At 44.9% G+C, this 14,270-nt stretch overlaps 1 protein-coding gene across 1 annotated transcript in view; it reads right to left on the bottom strand.

Moving 5' to 3' along the window:
* Window positions 1–14,270, bottom strand: part of JAKMIP2 (janus kinase and microtubule interacting protein 2) — a 185,799-nt gene that overhangs the window by 90,708 nt on the left and 80,821 nt on the right. The window contains exons 11-14 of the mRNA XM_078650655.1: window positions 8,651–8,713; window positions 5,716–5,814; window positions 4,340–4,438; window positions 310–363 (exon numbers count right to left, since the gene is read on the bottom strand). Coding sequence (XP_078506781.1) covers window positions 310–363; window positions 4,340–4,438; window positions 5,716–5,814; window positions 8,651–8,713 — 315 coding nt within the window. The remainder of the gene's footprint in view (window positions 1–309; window positions 364–4,339; window positions 4,439–5,715; window positions 5,815–8,650; window positions 8,714–14,270) is intronic.

The raw sequence follows: 14,270 nt of genomic DNA, 5'->3' as shown, positions 1-14,270 counted from the left end.
TAGCGCGTGGGAGAGTAGCTTAAGCAAAATATTCAAGTTGGAACCACAAAACTGTTACTCTGAGCAGTGTCCCAAATTATCTTGCATGATCTGCACACACGGTATGCCATTGGGTACCGTTTTCACACAAGCACATTTGTATAATACATGTGTTGTTCCCAAAAATTAGGTTTGCAGACTTACACCAATCTCCTTAGGGTTTTACCCAATGAGTTCAGAAGAAAGCTTAGCCTCAATTTAAAGTAATCAAAGGTCTCTGGAATTTTGTTTACATTCCACATCACACATTCCAAGGAAACTCATACTCACCCCGTTGTCTCCCAGAATATCTAACTGCTTGATGAGGCCCGGGATGCTGACATCCTACAAGAAAGTGAAAATAAATCAGTATTACTGTTGGTGCTACAATGGATAGTAAATGAACTGCTCCAAAGAGGGACACTCAACTGGGATTTAGGCTGGTATGGCCTCAGCTCTTTGCAGCTGAGAGTCAGCCGGACTCAACAACCATTGCTGGTAGAATATTTCGAGTCCAAAAGTCAGGTGTGGAGTAGAGTCCCTGTGAAGGTAAGCTCGCACCTTCCATCCCTGCTTTTAAGACAAGGTAGGATGTGCTCCTAGAGTGACATGCAATTTGGGGACTTATTTTTATCTTAAAATGCAAGGGGGGCTGATATCAGTGTAGATACCCTTTAACACAAGGCTATGTTGTGTGCACCACCATTGAAGCAAGTCTAGTAAAGCTTGCAATAACACGAATAACAATCTGTGTTAGGCAATCACCCCTACAGCTGGTCTTCTTCCAGCTATACTTAGAAGAAGATTCGCTGACCTCAATGTTTCTCTATTCCAGAAGATCTGAAGATCATTGGCGGCGGGGGTGAGTGTGTGCAAGGGACTGGGGTCGTTGAGGTAGACACCGTGTAATACAAACATCACAATCCTTAGAAAGAACAGTGATTACTAAGACTTACTGCTTGAAAGAAATACCTTATAAGATTGTAGGGCAGTAAACATCAGAACGAATGAGAGTGTTCCGATGCTTTTAACACAAACGGAGGATATGCAGTTCCTGGATGTATTTGGAATATCTCGCATAGGAAACAATCGCTAATGGTTAGGCTGCGGATTTTGAATAGTTCTTGAGCTGTCAACTTCGATCAAAATGTTTGAGCTTCAAGTCTAGAGGTGTCCTTGTAGTCCCAGGCTTTGTGTTTAGCCCCATTCCTGGGGAGACAGGCAGTAGGCAGCTCCAGACGTTCAGGAAAGCACCAGGCAGAAACAGTTGGGACACTGCGGCCTCAGCCACGCGTGTTCTGACATCGTAAGCGTAACCACGTTTGCCTTAACCACGCATATGCCTTAACCGCACATGTGTAGTCTAGTTGCTGACTGGCGGAGGCATGAAGAGGAAGGATCGGGAGAGGATGCGACGAATCGAGGTAAGTGGGGTTTTGGGAGTGGTTTGTATGATTTGGGGGGTAATTTTCAGGGCTGGGGGGTCAGGGTAGTTTTCAGTGCTGGGGGGTCGGGAGTTTTAGGGCTCAAGGCAGGGGACAGGAAAGGGGCGGTTTTCAGGCCGAGGTTGCTGTTGGGCTGGGACAGAATGGAGGTGGGGGTATGTTTAAGGGGGTGGGAGCTGGTTTTAGGGCTCAGGGAAGTGAGCTGGGGTCGGAGTAGTTGTTAGGGGGCTAAGTTTTATGGCTTAGGGCAGGGGACAGGCAAGGGGCAGTTTTCAGGCCGAGGGGGCAGTTGGAAAGGAGATGTGGTGGGCGGGAGGTTTAAACTTTTAGGGGTTGGGGCTGATTTTAGGGCTCAGATATCGAACTGGCCTTGTAGAAGTTTTTTGTTGTTAAGGGGTCGGTTTTAAGGATCACAATAGGGGGTAGGGTAGGTTCTAGGGCTGCGGCGGGTAGAATAGACTGCAGGAGGGCCACATTTTAGGGCTCAGAGCAGAGGGGTAGAAGTGTGATCTTTAAAAAACATGTCCCTTTAACAATCATGTCTTTACCATAATATTGCGTGTTAAAGGCATGCGTGGTGAAAGCATGCGTGGGAAAGACGCCATCGTGGTTAAGACCGCGTGGTTCAGGCATGCTTTCTTTAGGCTTGCATTGTTCCATCATACAACCACACCAGGCATGTCGATATCGGTTTTGTTTTGATGAAGTGCTTCATTTTGCTGGAGTAAAGCTCCTCCTTATATTCACAGTCCCTGGTAGCTGGGTAGTAGTCAACTGGAAGTTTAAACATTTTGCCACCAGTCAATCAGTTTGAGGCTTTTCTTTCAGGCATTTTACCACAGTTTGGATCAAATGTGGATTCAGGGTTGCTTCCTTGGCAGTCTTTAGTGAGGTGAGGAGATGTGGCTGGGTATGGCAGGATTTTCATTTAGGGGTTTTTCACTACCAGGACATGTAAAACGTAATTGGGTGTAAGCCAATTCTGCCATGTTTTAAGGAGAGGGCACAAGCACTTTAGCATCGCACCCCAACTACGGAAGGTCATCAACATCTCCTTCGAAAAAGCGACATTTCCGAAAAGCTGGAAGCACGCCGAAATCAACGCCCTCCTCAAAAAGCCCAAGGCGGACCCCAAGGACCTCAAGAACTTCCGACCCATCTCCCTGCTTCCGTTCCCGGCAAAGGTCATCGAGAAAATTGTCAACATTCAACTGACCCGCCACCTCGAAGACAACAACATCCTGGACCCGTCCCAATCCAGATTCAGACGAAACCACAGCAGCGAGACAGCCCTCATCGCCACCACAGACAACATCAGACGCCAACTGGACAACAGCGAAACATCAGCCCTCATCCTCCTGGATCTGTCAGCCGCATTCGACACGGTCTGCCACCGCAACTTAAAGACACACCTCCAAGAAGCCGGAATCCAAGAGAAGGCCCTTGACTGGATCACGTCCTTCCTCTCCGGCAGAACCCAGAGCATCCGCCGCCCACCTTTCCGGTCAGAAGCCACCGACATCATCTGCGGCATCACCCAGGGCTCATCCCTCAGCCCAACACTGTTCAGCATCTACATGGCCCCCCTCGCACAAGTGGCCCGCCACCACAACCTTAACATCATCTCCTACGCCGACGACACCCAGCTCATCCTCTCCCTCACCAAGGACCCCCACACCGCCAAAACCAACATTCATGAGGGCATGAAGGCCATCGCAGACTGGATGAGGAGCAGCCGTCTGAAACTGAACTCGGACAAGATGGAGGTCCTCATCCTCGGACCCACCCCCTCAGCCTGGGACGATCCTGGTGGCCGACCGCTCTAGGGACAGTACCGACACCAACCGACCACGCACGCAACCTAGGATTCATCCTCGACTCCTCCCTCTCCATGTCCAAGCAAGTCAACGCCGTCTCCTCCTCCTGCTACAACACCCTACGCTTGCTCTGCCGGATCTACAAATGGATCCCGACCGAAACAAGAAGAACAGTGACACAGGCCCTCGTCAGCAGCAGACTGGACTACGGCAACGCACTCTACGCAGGAATCCCAGCCAAACACCAACGGCGGCTACAACGCATCCAAAACGCCTCCGCCCGACTGATCATCAACGCCCTCCACCGCAGCCACATCACCCCCCTCCTGAGAGACCTGCACTGGCTCCCCATCGACAAGAGGATCACCTTCAAGCTCCTCACCCACGCACACAAAGCACTCCACAATGCCGGACCAGCCTACCTGAACAGCAGGCTCAGCTTCTACACCCCCACCCGCCAGCTCCGCTGCGCCAGCCTCGAACTCGCAGATGTCCCCCACATCCAACGTACGACCGCCGGCGGCAGATCCTTCTTTTACCTCGCCGCCAAAACCTGGAACACCCTCCCAACCCACCTACGCCAGACCCAAGACCCACTCGCCTTCAGAAGACTCCTCAAGACCTGGCTCTTCGAGCAGTAGCGGCACCCCCCCTCCCCTCAGCGCCTTGAGACCCTCACGGGTATGTAGCGCGCTTTACAAGTACCCTGATTGATTGATTGATTGGTTTAGGAGTAGTAAAGTGTGCATAGACCTAAAGGCCAACAAAAACAGGTTCAGAAAACAAACAGGAGGGTGAAGGCAAAAAAGTCTCAGGGTGACCCTTCAGACAGGGTCAAGTCCAACACTATCTCTTAAGGACCTTTCCCAACGGATTATCCCATAGAAGGATTGGCAATACAAAATATTCCAGATATGAAGGAACATTAACTTTACAGCAGTGGTGTTTGAGCTGTGGAAAGAATCAGGGCTGGTGAAGCGGATGACGGCAGTCAGTGAAGGATATGTATGTTTAGGGTGGTTTATCGAGTATCACCCAGAGCATTGGGGCCCTCCTTACCTTGACACCTTCCTTCATGCAGTATATCTGGAGGGCACTGACACCGTCAGCAAAGGGATGGATCTGCAGGTTGAATGGCGGCGACCTCCTTTCTCGCTCCTACAATATACCAATGGAAGATATGACAATCCAGAAAAGTTATAAATAATGAATAAGTTAATCAATGACCCCTTGTTACCACCTGTTCTTTCTAACATAACCCTTTTCCAAGTGCTAATAATTTATTACATTTCGGATTGATGCAATGGGTAAGAAAACATGATCATTTTTTGTTTTTAAGGAAATACGCATATCTGTTTTGTAAATAGAAATAGAGGTTTGAAATAATGTGGATGAATGCATGGTACTATTCTGTGAACTCTCCTAACATTAAATTTCTCTGGCTTACAGTATACAGATGCATTGGATACCAGATATTGTGACATGGTTTACTTCACATAGAAGTATCCAAATGTGGACATATCTCAGGTGTCTTTTGGTGGAAACTTGTGTTATGGGAATAGTGAGAGCGAAAACACATGCAGTTAGTGGGGCTGCCTTTAAAACTATGCTTAAGGGGGATGGATGGTAGGTGCTTCCTAAGAATCCATAGTAGACACAACTATATCACGAGTTGTTGCAGAGGGTGTTGGGAGAAAGGAAACCAGTTGCTGGCAAATGAGGCATTACAATTAAAAAGTCCTATATTTTGGTATAACAAGGGAAAGGCTCTGTCTGGCCTGTTAATTTAGAATTAACGCGCAGAGGAATATTACTCATATTTAATCAATGTTGACCAGTGGTTGGGATCATTCACTTACATTTTTATTTTGTTAGAATATGCAACCTTTGTTCCAGAATATTTTGTTATACTGCTAGACTATCCTATTATTGTGCAATATTAGTGCCTCATTGTTCCAGAATATCACTCTATTGTGGCAAAATATTTTTTGTGGTCACCATTATGACTGCATATATTATCACATTGTCCCTATTTACAAAATATTTCCATCCATAAACAAACGTTTACTGCCAAATCTACCTCCATTTATGACCAGGAATTTCCCAAGGATTCCTGGAAGGCGTAAATGCATCAATTACTACAGGTTTCTCCGCCACATATGTAGAGAAATCTGCAGTAATAAATACTACTGAAGAGTTTGGAAGGGGTGTCCCAAAGTGTTATTTGCCTTGAACTTTTGGGAAGGGAACACCCACAAATATGTACATGTGTAAATGTGTGAGCACTCTGAAGCTTCAATCTAATCTTTCCCCATCATGGAAATGGTCTGTCAAGGGATGGTGTAGTTAAGGTTTTCCCCAATAACACTGCCCTTCACCCCCCTCACCACCCTCCCCCCCATCTCCACCGCCACCTGAGGCTTTCTATGACCAACCTCGAGCTCCAGGTTCCGGAACTCCAGCAGCTCGTTCTGATCACGCGCATCCTGCAGGTCCTGCTGCAGTCGGTTGTTCTCATTCTCCAGCTTCTCGATCTGCCATGGGAAGGTTCAGAGTTAAGTTCCCACTGACATGAAATGAACACAGACATCCCTCAGAGCAAGAGGGATCACAACACACTATGGCAGACACTGAAGAGGCCATGTAGGCACAGATCACATGCTTGTGATGTCACAGAGTATCAGGGAGTAGGGTCTTCAAGGAAAGACTGGGGAATGAATGGAATGGCCTTCTAGCTGGAGTCTTCTAATTCTGATGAACTTTCAATTCACAGTTTGATAACAGGGACTTGAACTAGATGATGGTAGTTGCACAGGATCACAAAATATGTCCACTATTAAGAAAGAGTCTGAACTTGTGATTTATTGATTCCAAAATCAAACTGTTTTTCACATAAATCACTTGGGTCCTTGGATGTCTACACTCTGCTGTGTTTCTGGTTTTGAGTGTAGCACTCACCCTACTGCTGCAGTTCCATTCCACGTTCAGGTGGCTGGTAGCAGCATGCAAGACACTCTCTCTGTTGTTTACACCCAGTGCAAGTTTCATGAATGTGCACGCGTAAGCAGGAACAGCGCGAGGAGTTTAGGGCTCCAGGAAAATAGAAATGTGCCTGCTTAGGCTTGCTCCATACACTTATAAAAACCTTGTTTAAACCTTTTTCAGCAACCACCCCTTAGAGGACATTCTAAGGTTGCTGTCTTATCTTTTTCATGGCAGCACCTGCCCCATATATATGCAAAACCATTACTTACAAATATTTGCTCTGGAACAAATTAGAGGTTTATTGTTTCCCAGATTCAGAAGATCAGATAGCATTACCAATTCTTGTAATTCAAATATCATTATTGTATATGTAGTGGTACCATATATTTTCAGTACAAGAGCATGCTTATATCTTCATTCTTCATAATACAATATCCCCTAAAACAAATTATAGATTTTATCCATAATTTATTAAAACCACAGAGCAGTTTGGAGTGCTGTAATGCAGTACAGAATAACACCTGCCAATTCCAATACCAGTTTAGCAATATTGACAGTTCTGAAGTGGTCCAGGGTTTTGAAAGCCATTAATATTGAGTTTGTCCGGTAGTTTCTCTGAATACCAGTACAACATCCTAGTAACATGCATTTGAAATCAGGGGTCACCATAGGCTGAGCAATTCCTCTGGCTGCTGGGCTAACCTATCTATTGGTAAGGTGACCCCAAAACATACCTTAAACTACTATCTCTTTAAAACTTATAGTTTCAGTAAAAGAATTGTAAACTCATTGTGATCCATGGACGATCTGTTTGTCTCCCTGTTATGTTTAGGAAGTCTCTGGATTTGTGAATCAATATCTCTGGTGCCATTATCGCTAGCCACACAGGCTTGAGACCTTAGAATCTTAACCACTTTAACCAGTGCTCATGATGTTGCTTGTCATTTGGACTTTCCTGGACCCTTGAATAATCATATTTCCAGCCTGAATGGGCCCAAGTTTAACAAACTTACCACGTGGTCTACAATCAAATGCTCAGGATGCCCGTGTACAAGATCCTGACGAATGCTGCACAGTAGACACGGGAAAGGGTGTGACGAAGGGATACTGTTTCAGCACCGAGGCCTGAGGCTGTTTATTGGACCCATGGATAGAATAATGGAGAAGGGCCTACAATCTCCAAGGTAACAAGCTGCTTTATGGAGGTATATTTGCCAAGAAGAATTGTGGCTTTTGGGCAGATAACCTTCATTTTGTCATTGTTGTGGTAGATCACCACCAAGTTAGATGGCCAGCTTCTGGAGGATCAAGACCGTGAATGTGGCATTCTCTGGTCTCCTGGGCTGTCTGAAGGGATTCATCTTGGGAAGTACTTCCTGTCAGGCAGTGAGCATAGAGCTGTAGGGCCATAGCCATAATTTGAGGCTTGCTATGAGGCTGAAAGGGACAAGGAGCTCCAGTTCTCAAAGCACCAAATGGTCTTCACAGACCCTATTCAGGTGTAGCTCGCCAACTGGCTGGACTCATGTTCAATCTTATAACCTTAGTTTGTGACAGATGGATCTACAGCCAACCCCAAATCGGATCAACTATAGGTTAAAAAATGGGTGCCAACTAACTAGGCTGGCTCTTCCTTGCATTCTGTTGGAGTTGGGTGTACTTTCGAAAGCCACAATTCTGACATCCTGAGCAGGGGTATTGTATTGTTGGGCAGAACAAGGGCCACTCTCCTCTCAGCATGCCTTCCAGGCTTCTGCACAGGATATATTGGTTCCTGTGTTCAGGAGGTGCACAGGTGGGAAGATCTGTGATTTCACTCCAGACAGGTAAGATGCAAGAGGGATGGGGAGAGGTTTGAGCATTGTTGATCTTGCATACTCATCTCAACCACAATACAAACACCTGTGTCATTTTTAATATGTTCATGTGCTCTATCCATCTCCTAATTTGCTACCAGGTAAAAATGTGTGACTCTGTCACCTTGCCTTAGTTTTTTAAGCAATAGGTTCTACCTTTTGCTTCACTGCCTTCAAACTTGCTTCCGTACCTTTTCCAGGGACAGTTTGATGGTTCATTGGACCAATTCATCTAATACTATGCTGCTACGGAAACTGAGGAACGATATGGAAAGTGATTCCAGTAGAACTAAAAGTGCTTCAAGGTAAGCTCATTGTAGAATGTGTGCTATATAAATGATAAATAACAATCCTTAGCCACATGGTAACCGGTCTGAATGCCTGTAAGTCCACTAATGAGTTCATTCTTGCAAGGTTCATAAAATGAGCACAATTCAGTTGAGTAACAATACAGCTGCTATCAGTGCCAAGACAATGTTGTAGCAGTAAACTTAGACCATGCAAAATATGTTTATATTTTATTGTGTACCTTTTCTATAATTTCCTGGTTCCGCCGAATAAACAGCTGTTTTTCGTCCACCCAATGAGAGTCCTGCGAGAATAGAAAGATTTAGAGGAATGAGGTGGGGACCAAGTGTGAAACTGTACACAAGAGTAATCACCCTAATTGCAGAGAGCCCATTTAGAATATTGAAGAACTAAGTATGCAACACTTCCTTATACCATGTGTTTACTGGGTATTTGTACACTGCAGGATTCTCCAATTATTGTGCATCATGGCTGTTTTGGCCGGTTAGATGTTTACAGTTGTGATTCATTCAGCAGTGGTTCTCCACTGGGGAACTTTGGTCCCAATTTAGAGTTTGGCGGAACGGGTTGTACGTGGCAAAGGTGATGATTACCCTCCCTGCCAAACTGAAGGTCCACCCACCTCTTTTAGAGCAGGCTGGACCACCAGTATGTTGACATTGGAGACTCCTCGATCTCCGCCACCAACATACACCTCCAAAGGCCCAAAAGGGTAATGGCTGGCAGAGGTTTTCTCATTTGTCCCCTCCCTTATTTATAGTGGGCAGACAAATGGCAAGTTTTTGCTGTCCGCCACCACCATGTAAATCCTGGCAGAAAAGGACAGTGAAAAGATTCAAATGTTCCGCACACTATGGGATAAGATTCTGTGGCGATGGGGTCATTTTGATGGAGCAGTTCTTCGAGATTTCAAAGCATATAAGGCACTGTTGAGACAGCGGTTCCTGTAAATGCAAGAGATGTCTGCTGGGCTTGCGGAAATCTCGAAATTTGGTGGACGGGTACTCCCTCCGGGCAACAGAGTATTTTACTCTATCATACTGGTAGAGTAAATTTCTGTCTGCCACACTCTAAATTGGGCCTTTTGTTCCTAAGCCACTTTGATGGTTTAGGTCTCTGTTGTCAACATACTGGAGGTGAGTTTGTAGGTTGTGAGTTATCCTCAACTAGATGATCCTTGAGGAGGTGAGCCTTGAGACCTCCCCATCGAACCGAGGAGAATGGCATTAGTCTGTCCATTTAACCTGTTTCAACTATGGTGTGTCACTGACTGACAATAGACCTGGACCCTTACAAATGAAAATGAAATGGCCTAAGTGATTGTATCTCACATTTTTTCTTGTGCAATGTTTGAGGATCTGTTTCCCATCTGTGGTGTATTGTCTTTGACCAAGATTCTAATGGAATATTGCTCTCTCTCTTTCTATCTGTGTCTCCTTGTCATCGAAATGTATCTGTCCCCATCTTGCAATGTTTTTGTTATGAGTTTAATAGTATTCAATTATTCAACTTTGCAAATCCACAGAAACCTTTTGAGGGACTGCTACAGGCTACCTTTAAATTTACAGCCAGGATGACAGACAGGAAAACAAAAAGACAGAGAGAAAAAGAGTAGCAGTGTCACAGGTGAGGCTGCTAGACATATGGGCCCATGCCCGTTGTAATAGTTCTGGCACTTCACAGTGCTCGCAGAATTCGTTGTTCGGGGTAGAGTGTGGAACCCTTAGGAGTGAGGTGGAAGTAGAGCCCAGTACCCCACCTCCAAAGAGAGTGCATTGTGGATCTGTGTCGTCAGCAGAAAGTTTTGCTTCACTTTCTCTGCTTCTACTACTATCACTTCCCGAGCCTCGGCAAGACGTATCTGGGCTCAAAAATTGTAGAGCAGGGTGGTTAGTGGTTGGCGGGAAATCTCTGTGAGTAGATTTACCTCGAACCTTGCAGCATGATGTCACCAAGACTTGGGTCTATGGTATCTCTTGGTGACTTTAGAGGTTTATTTTCCCTTTCAATACACATCTGTCAGTCTTCCTGGAGATCACTCGAAGCTGAGCTTCCAAGCTAGGCTTAAAACATGTATTTGAAAGTTCACAACTAAACTGCCCTTAAAACTACAACCTAAAATTTACTTTGTTCAATAGTTCAATTTCATTGTCACATTGAAGGGTGAGTGTCTGGTACTTTTCAATGATTTATTGCATGCATGTATACGTACCTACATGCATAATCATGGACAAAGACATAATATGTGACCCCTGCATTCAAACCTAGCTTTTGAACCAACATACGCTTCCATTTTGGCACTCACAGTTTTGTTTTTTACCATTATTAACCTGAGCCTAAAAGCAGATTAAAATGGGGAATCCCCTAAAGGTGTCTCACATGATATGGTGCCACCTGGTAGTTGAGGAGACCTATTACGTCTCTGCTGCCTCTGGGTGCCTATTTTGTGAAATGGGCTTGCACTGGTGCTGAGGACTTTGATAGTCTGCACAACTGCCCTTTCTGTACTTTATTGTGCAAAAGACTTGCACTGTGGCTTGCTTCCGGTGCTTTACTTCTTTTGTACCAGACTCTTTGACAGCTGGATATTTTTTTGTGTTCTGGAGTAACGTACTACTCACTAAAAAGCGCTTCGACGCCTCGTCAGGGGAAGGAAGCACTATTTAAGAACAATTACAATATCTTTTCTCTCTTTTTATGACAGATTCCCAAAGCAGTTGTCCTTGTTAGTTCATTTGCATGGTTCCTTCTCACACCGTGTCTGTTGTGTAAGGGTGGTCTGGGCTGATGTTTTCCTGTTACACTCATTTAATGTTAGGGAGATCTGTTCAGCTAATTTCTGCCCTGCCTTTACTTTATGCAAGGATTGTTTTAGAGCTGTTGTACCATTTTTTTGAGAAAGAAGAGCTTACACTTCTGCTGCCCACGTTGGGCCCGATTCACAGAACTAATCTGAGACAAAATCCTAAACGTACTACTTTTGGTATTCACAGAAGGCACTTAATACTTTTTGTATTCACAGAATGCACATACTACTTTTGGTTAAACTTACTACTTTTGGTATTCACAGAAGGCATTTAGTAGTAGTAAAGTTAGGAAATACCAAAAGTAGTAAGTTTAGGATTTTGTCTCAGATTAGTTCTGTGAATCGGGCCCTTTGATCCTATTCTGTGAATAGTCATAGTCATAGTCATAATTTCTTGTATAGCGCACATTTCACAAAAGTCTCAAGGCGCTTAGCAACAAACAACAACCAAGTGTAAGGGGGGAATGGAGAAAAAATTAATTGGGAAAGAGTCAGGTTTTTAAGTCCTTACGAAAAGCCTGATGATTGGAAAGAGACAGCAGATGTGCAGGTAGCTTGTTCCATAGTTGGGGGGCTAAATAGGAAAAAGCTCTACATCCCATTCTCGATGTTCTAGCCCTAGGCTGTACCAGAAGGGCTTTTGTGCTAGACCTTAAGGTTCTGGAGGGTTTGTACCTGGCCACTTTCTCAGCAAGATAAGGCGGTCCAGTCCCATGTAAAAGTTTGTGTGTGAGACTAAAGATCTTAAACTGGCTTCTTTGTCGCACTGGGAGCCAGTGCAATTGTCTAAGACAGGGTAAAGAGGGGGACCTGGGGGGCAAACCTAGCACCAAGCGTGCGGCGGCGTTTTGGAGGGTTTGTAGCTTAGTCAACAGGCCTTCATTGATGGAGGTATACATTGCATTGCCGTAATCCAGACGGCTAACAACCAGTCCTTGGACCAAAGGTTTTCTGGACTCAATGGGTAACCATCTGAAAATCTTCCGCAATTTTCGTAGTATACCATAGCAAATGCCAGATACTTGGGTAACCTGAGCCTTCATAGAAAGGGCACATTCGAGCATTATTCCCAGGTCGCGAACCGCTTCTTTGGGCTCAGGACAAGTCCTAATTCTGAAGGCCACCAATCATGTGACCATTGTGTCTTTGCCTTGCCAAATAGCATAATTTCAGTTTTACTGAAATTAAGCTGGAGTTTATTTGCATTCATCCATTCGCTAATCTGAATCATACAACTCTTGAATCTGGTGCAGGTGTCAAGAACATCTAGACTACAGGTGATAAGAACCTGCGTATCGTCCGCGTAGGACACTGTGGAGAAACCATAAGATTTTATAATTCTGGCCAAAGGAGTGAGATAAATGTTAAATAACATGGGGCTCAGAATAGACCCTTGAGGTACCCCGACAGAAAGAGGAGTCCTACTGGATTCCAAAGAATTGACCTTGATATATGTATGCCGGTCAGTGAGGTAACTCTTGAACCAGGCCAGAGCATTGCCTATGACACCGATCTCCCACAGCCGTTGATGAAGAATGCTGTGGGAGATGGTGTCAAAGGCTGCTGAAAGATCTAATAAGATCAAAAATGCGGAATCTCCTCTGTCCAGGGTGAGACGAATGTTATCCACCACTTCCAATACTGCCGTTTCTGTGCCATGGGCAGCACGGAAGCCTGATTGCGAGGGGCCTAAAAGTGAGTGTGTTTCCACAAAACTGGAGATACGTTTGTTAACTAGGTGTTCCTGTACCTTTCCAAAGTAGGGCAATAACGATATTGGCCTATAATTGGAGGCGATGGTGGGGTCACTGGAGGGCTTTTTAAGGATAGGTTTTACCTGGGCCACCTTCCAGCTGCTAGGCATAGATGCAAGCTCAAAAGAGGTGTTATAGATTTTAGAGAGAGAGCAGGCCAGGAGTGGAAATATTTCATTACACTTGCAAGGGGTTAACGAGTCTGTGGGAGAACCCGATTTCACTTTCCCCAGAGCAACTAACAGTTCGGCAGCCGTGGTGGACTCAAATTCCATAAGCTTAGAACACTCAGTAGGGTGAGGAGTCAGGGAGTTACAGGAGGAAACCTCCCCACTTAAAGTGCCGTTGGGTCCCAGGGTTGTAAACGTAGAGTAGATAGACTTAATTTTGTTATAAAAGTGGGCAGCCAATGCGTTGACCCACTCCAAGGTGGGGATAAAAGATGCTTGTTCCACCTGTGGCGCAGTGAACTCATTTAATATTTTAAATACTTCTTTGGAGGAGTGGGAAGCTTTATTTATTCTTTGGGTAAGATAGCTGGATTTAGCTTCCTTTATTTTTCCCAAGTTGATTGAATGGATCTGTTTATAATTGTTACGATCTTCGATTGTTTTTGTTTTTCTCCACAACCTTTCTGCTGCTCTACTAGCAGTTTTCTTTATTTTCAGTTCCTCCGTGAACCATGGGGAGGTAATAGATTTTACTTTGACTCTAGTTTCAGGAATGACCTTGTCTAGTGCAATCTTAACGCGTTCTTCCAGCTGGTTGGCCATAAGGTCAAAGTTGTTAAGTGTGTCACTAAAAGGGCCAAAGTGGGTCTCAAAGGCCTCCAGTGTCAATTTATGCCAGGGCCGTATGAGCATTGTGTCTGAGCACTTAGAGGTCCTAGGCTTATTAGTGCCAGGAAAGCTGAATTTCACTAAAAAGTGGTCTGTCCAGGTCATAGGCAGAGGGGGTTCAAGAGTGTGCCCCGCCTGGTGAGTAGGTCCTAGAACCCTTTGTGTTAATGACAAGGTTTCCATGGTGGTTCTTAGATGACACAAATCAGTGTCAAAAATAAGTTCCATGCGATAATTAAAATCTCCTATTAAAATGAAGTGATCCGTGGCTAACACATGTGAGATGATAGTGTCCAAGAGAGCATTAATAAATTTGGATTTTTTGCCTGGGCGCCTATAGACCAGAGCAACTCTTGCCATCGTCGATTTAAAATGCGAAATATTGACTATTAGAATTTCAAACAAAGGGTTAGAAAAGGATTCCAACAGGGAAATATCAAT

Source organism: Lissotriton helveticus, chromosome 7 (assembly GCF_964261635.1).
Source record: "Lissotriton helveticus chromosome 7, aLisHel1.1, whole genome shotgun sequence".
NCBI classification, from domain to species: Eukaryota; Metazoa; Chordata; class Amphibia; order Caudata; family Salamandridae; genus Lissotriton; species Lissotriton helveticus.
The sequence above is the reverse complement of the archived record's forward strand: the minus strand, read 5'-3'. Positions and strand labels throughout refer to the sequence as shown.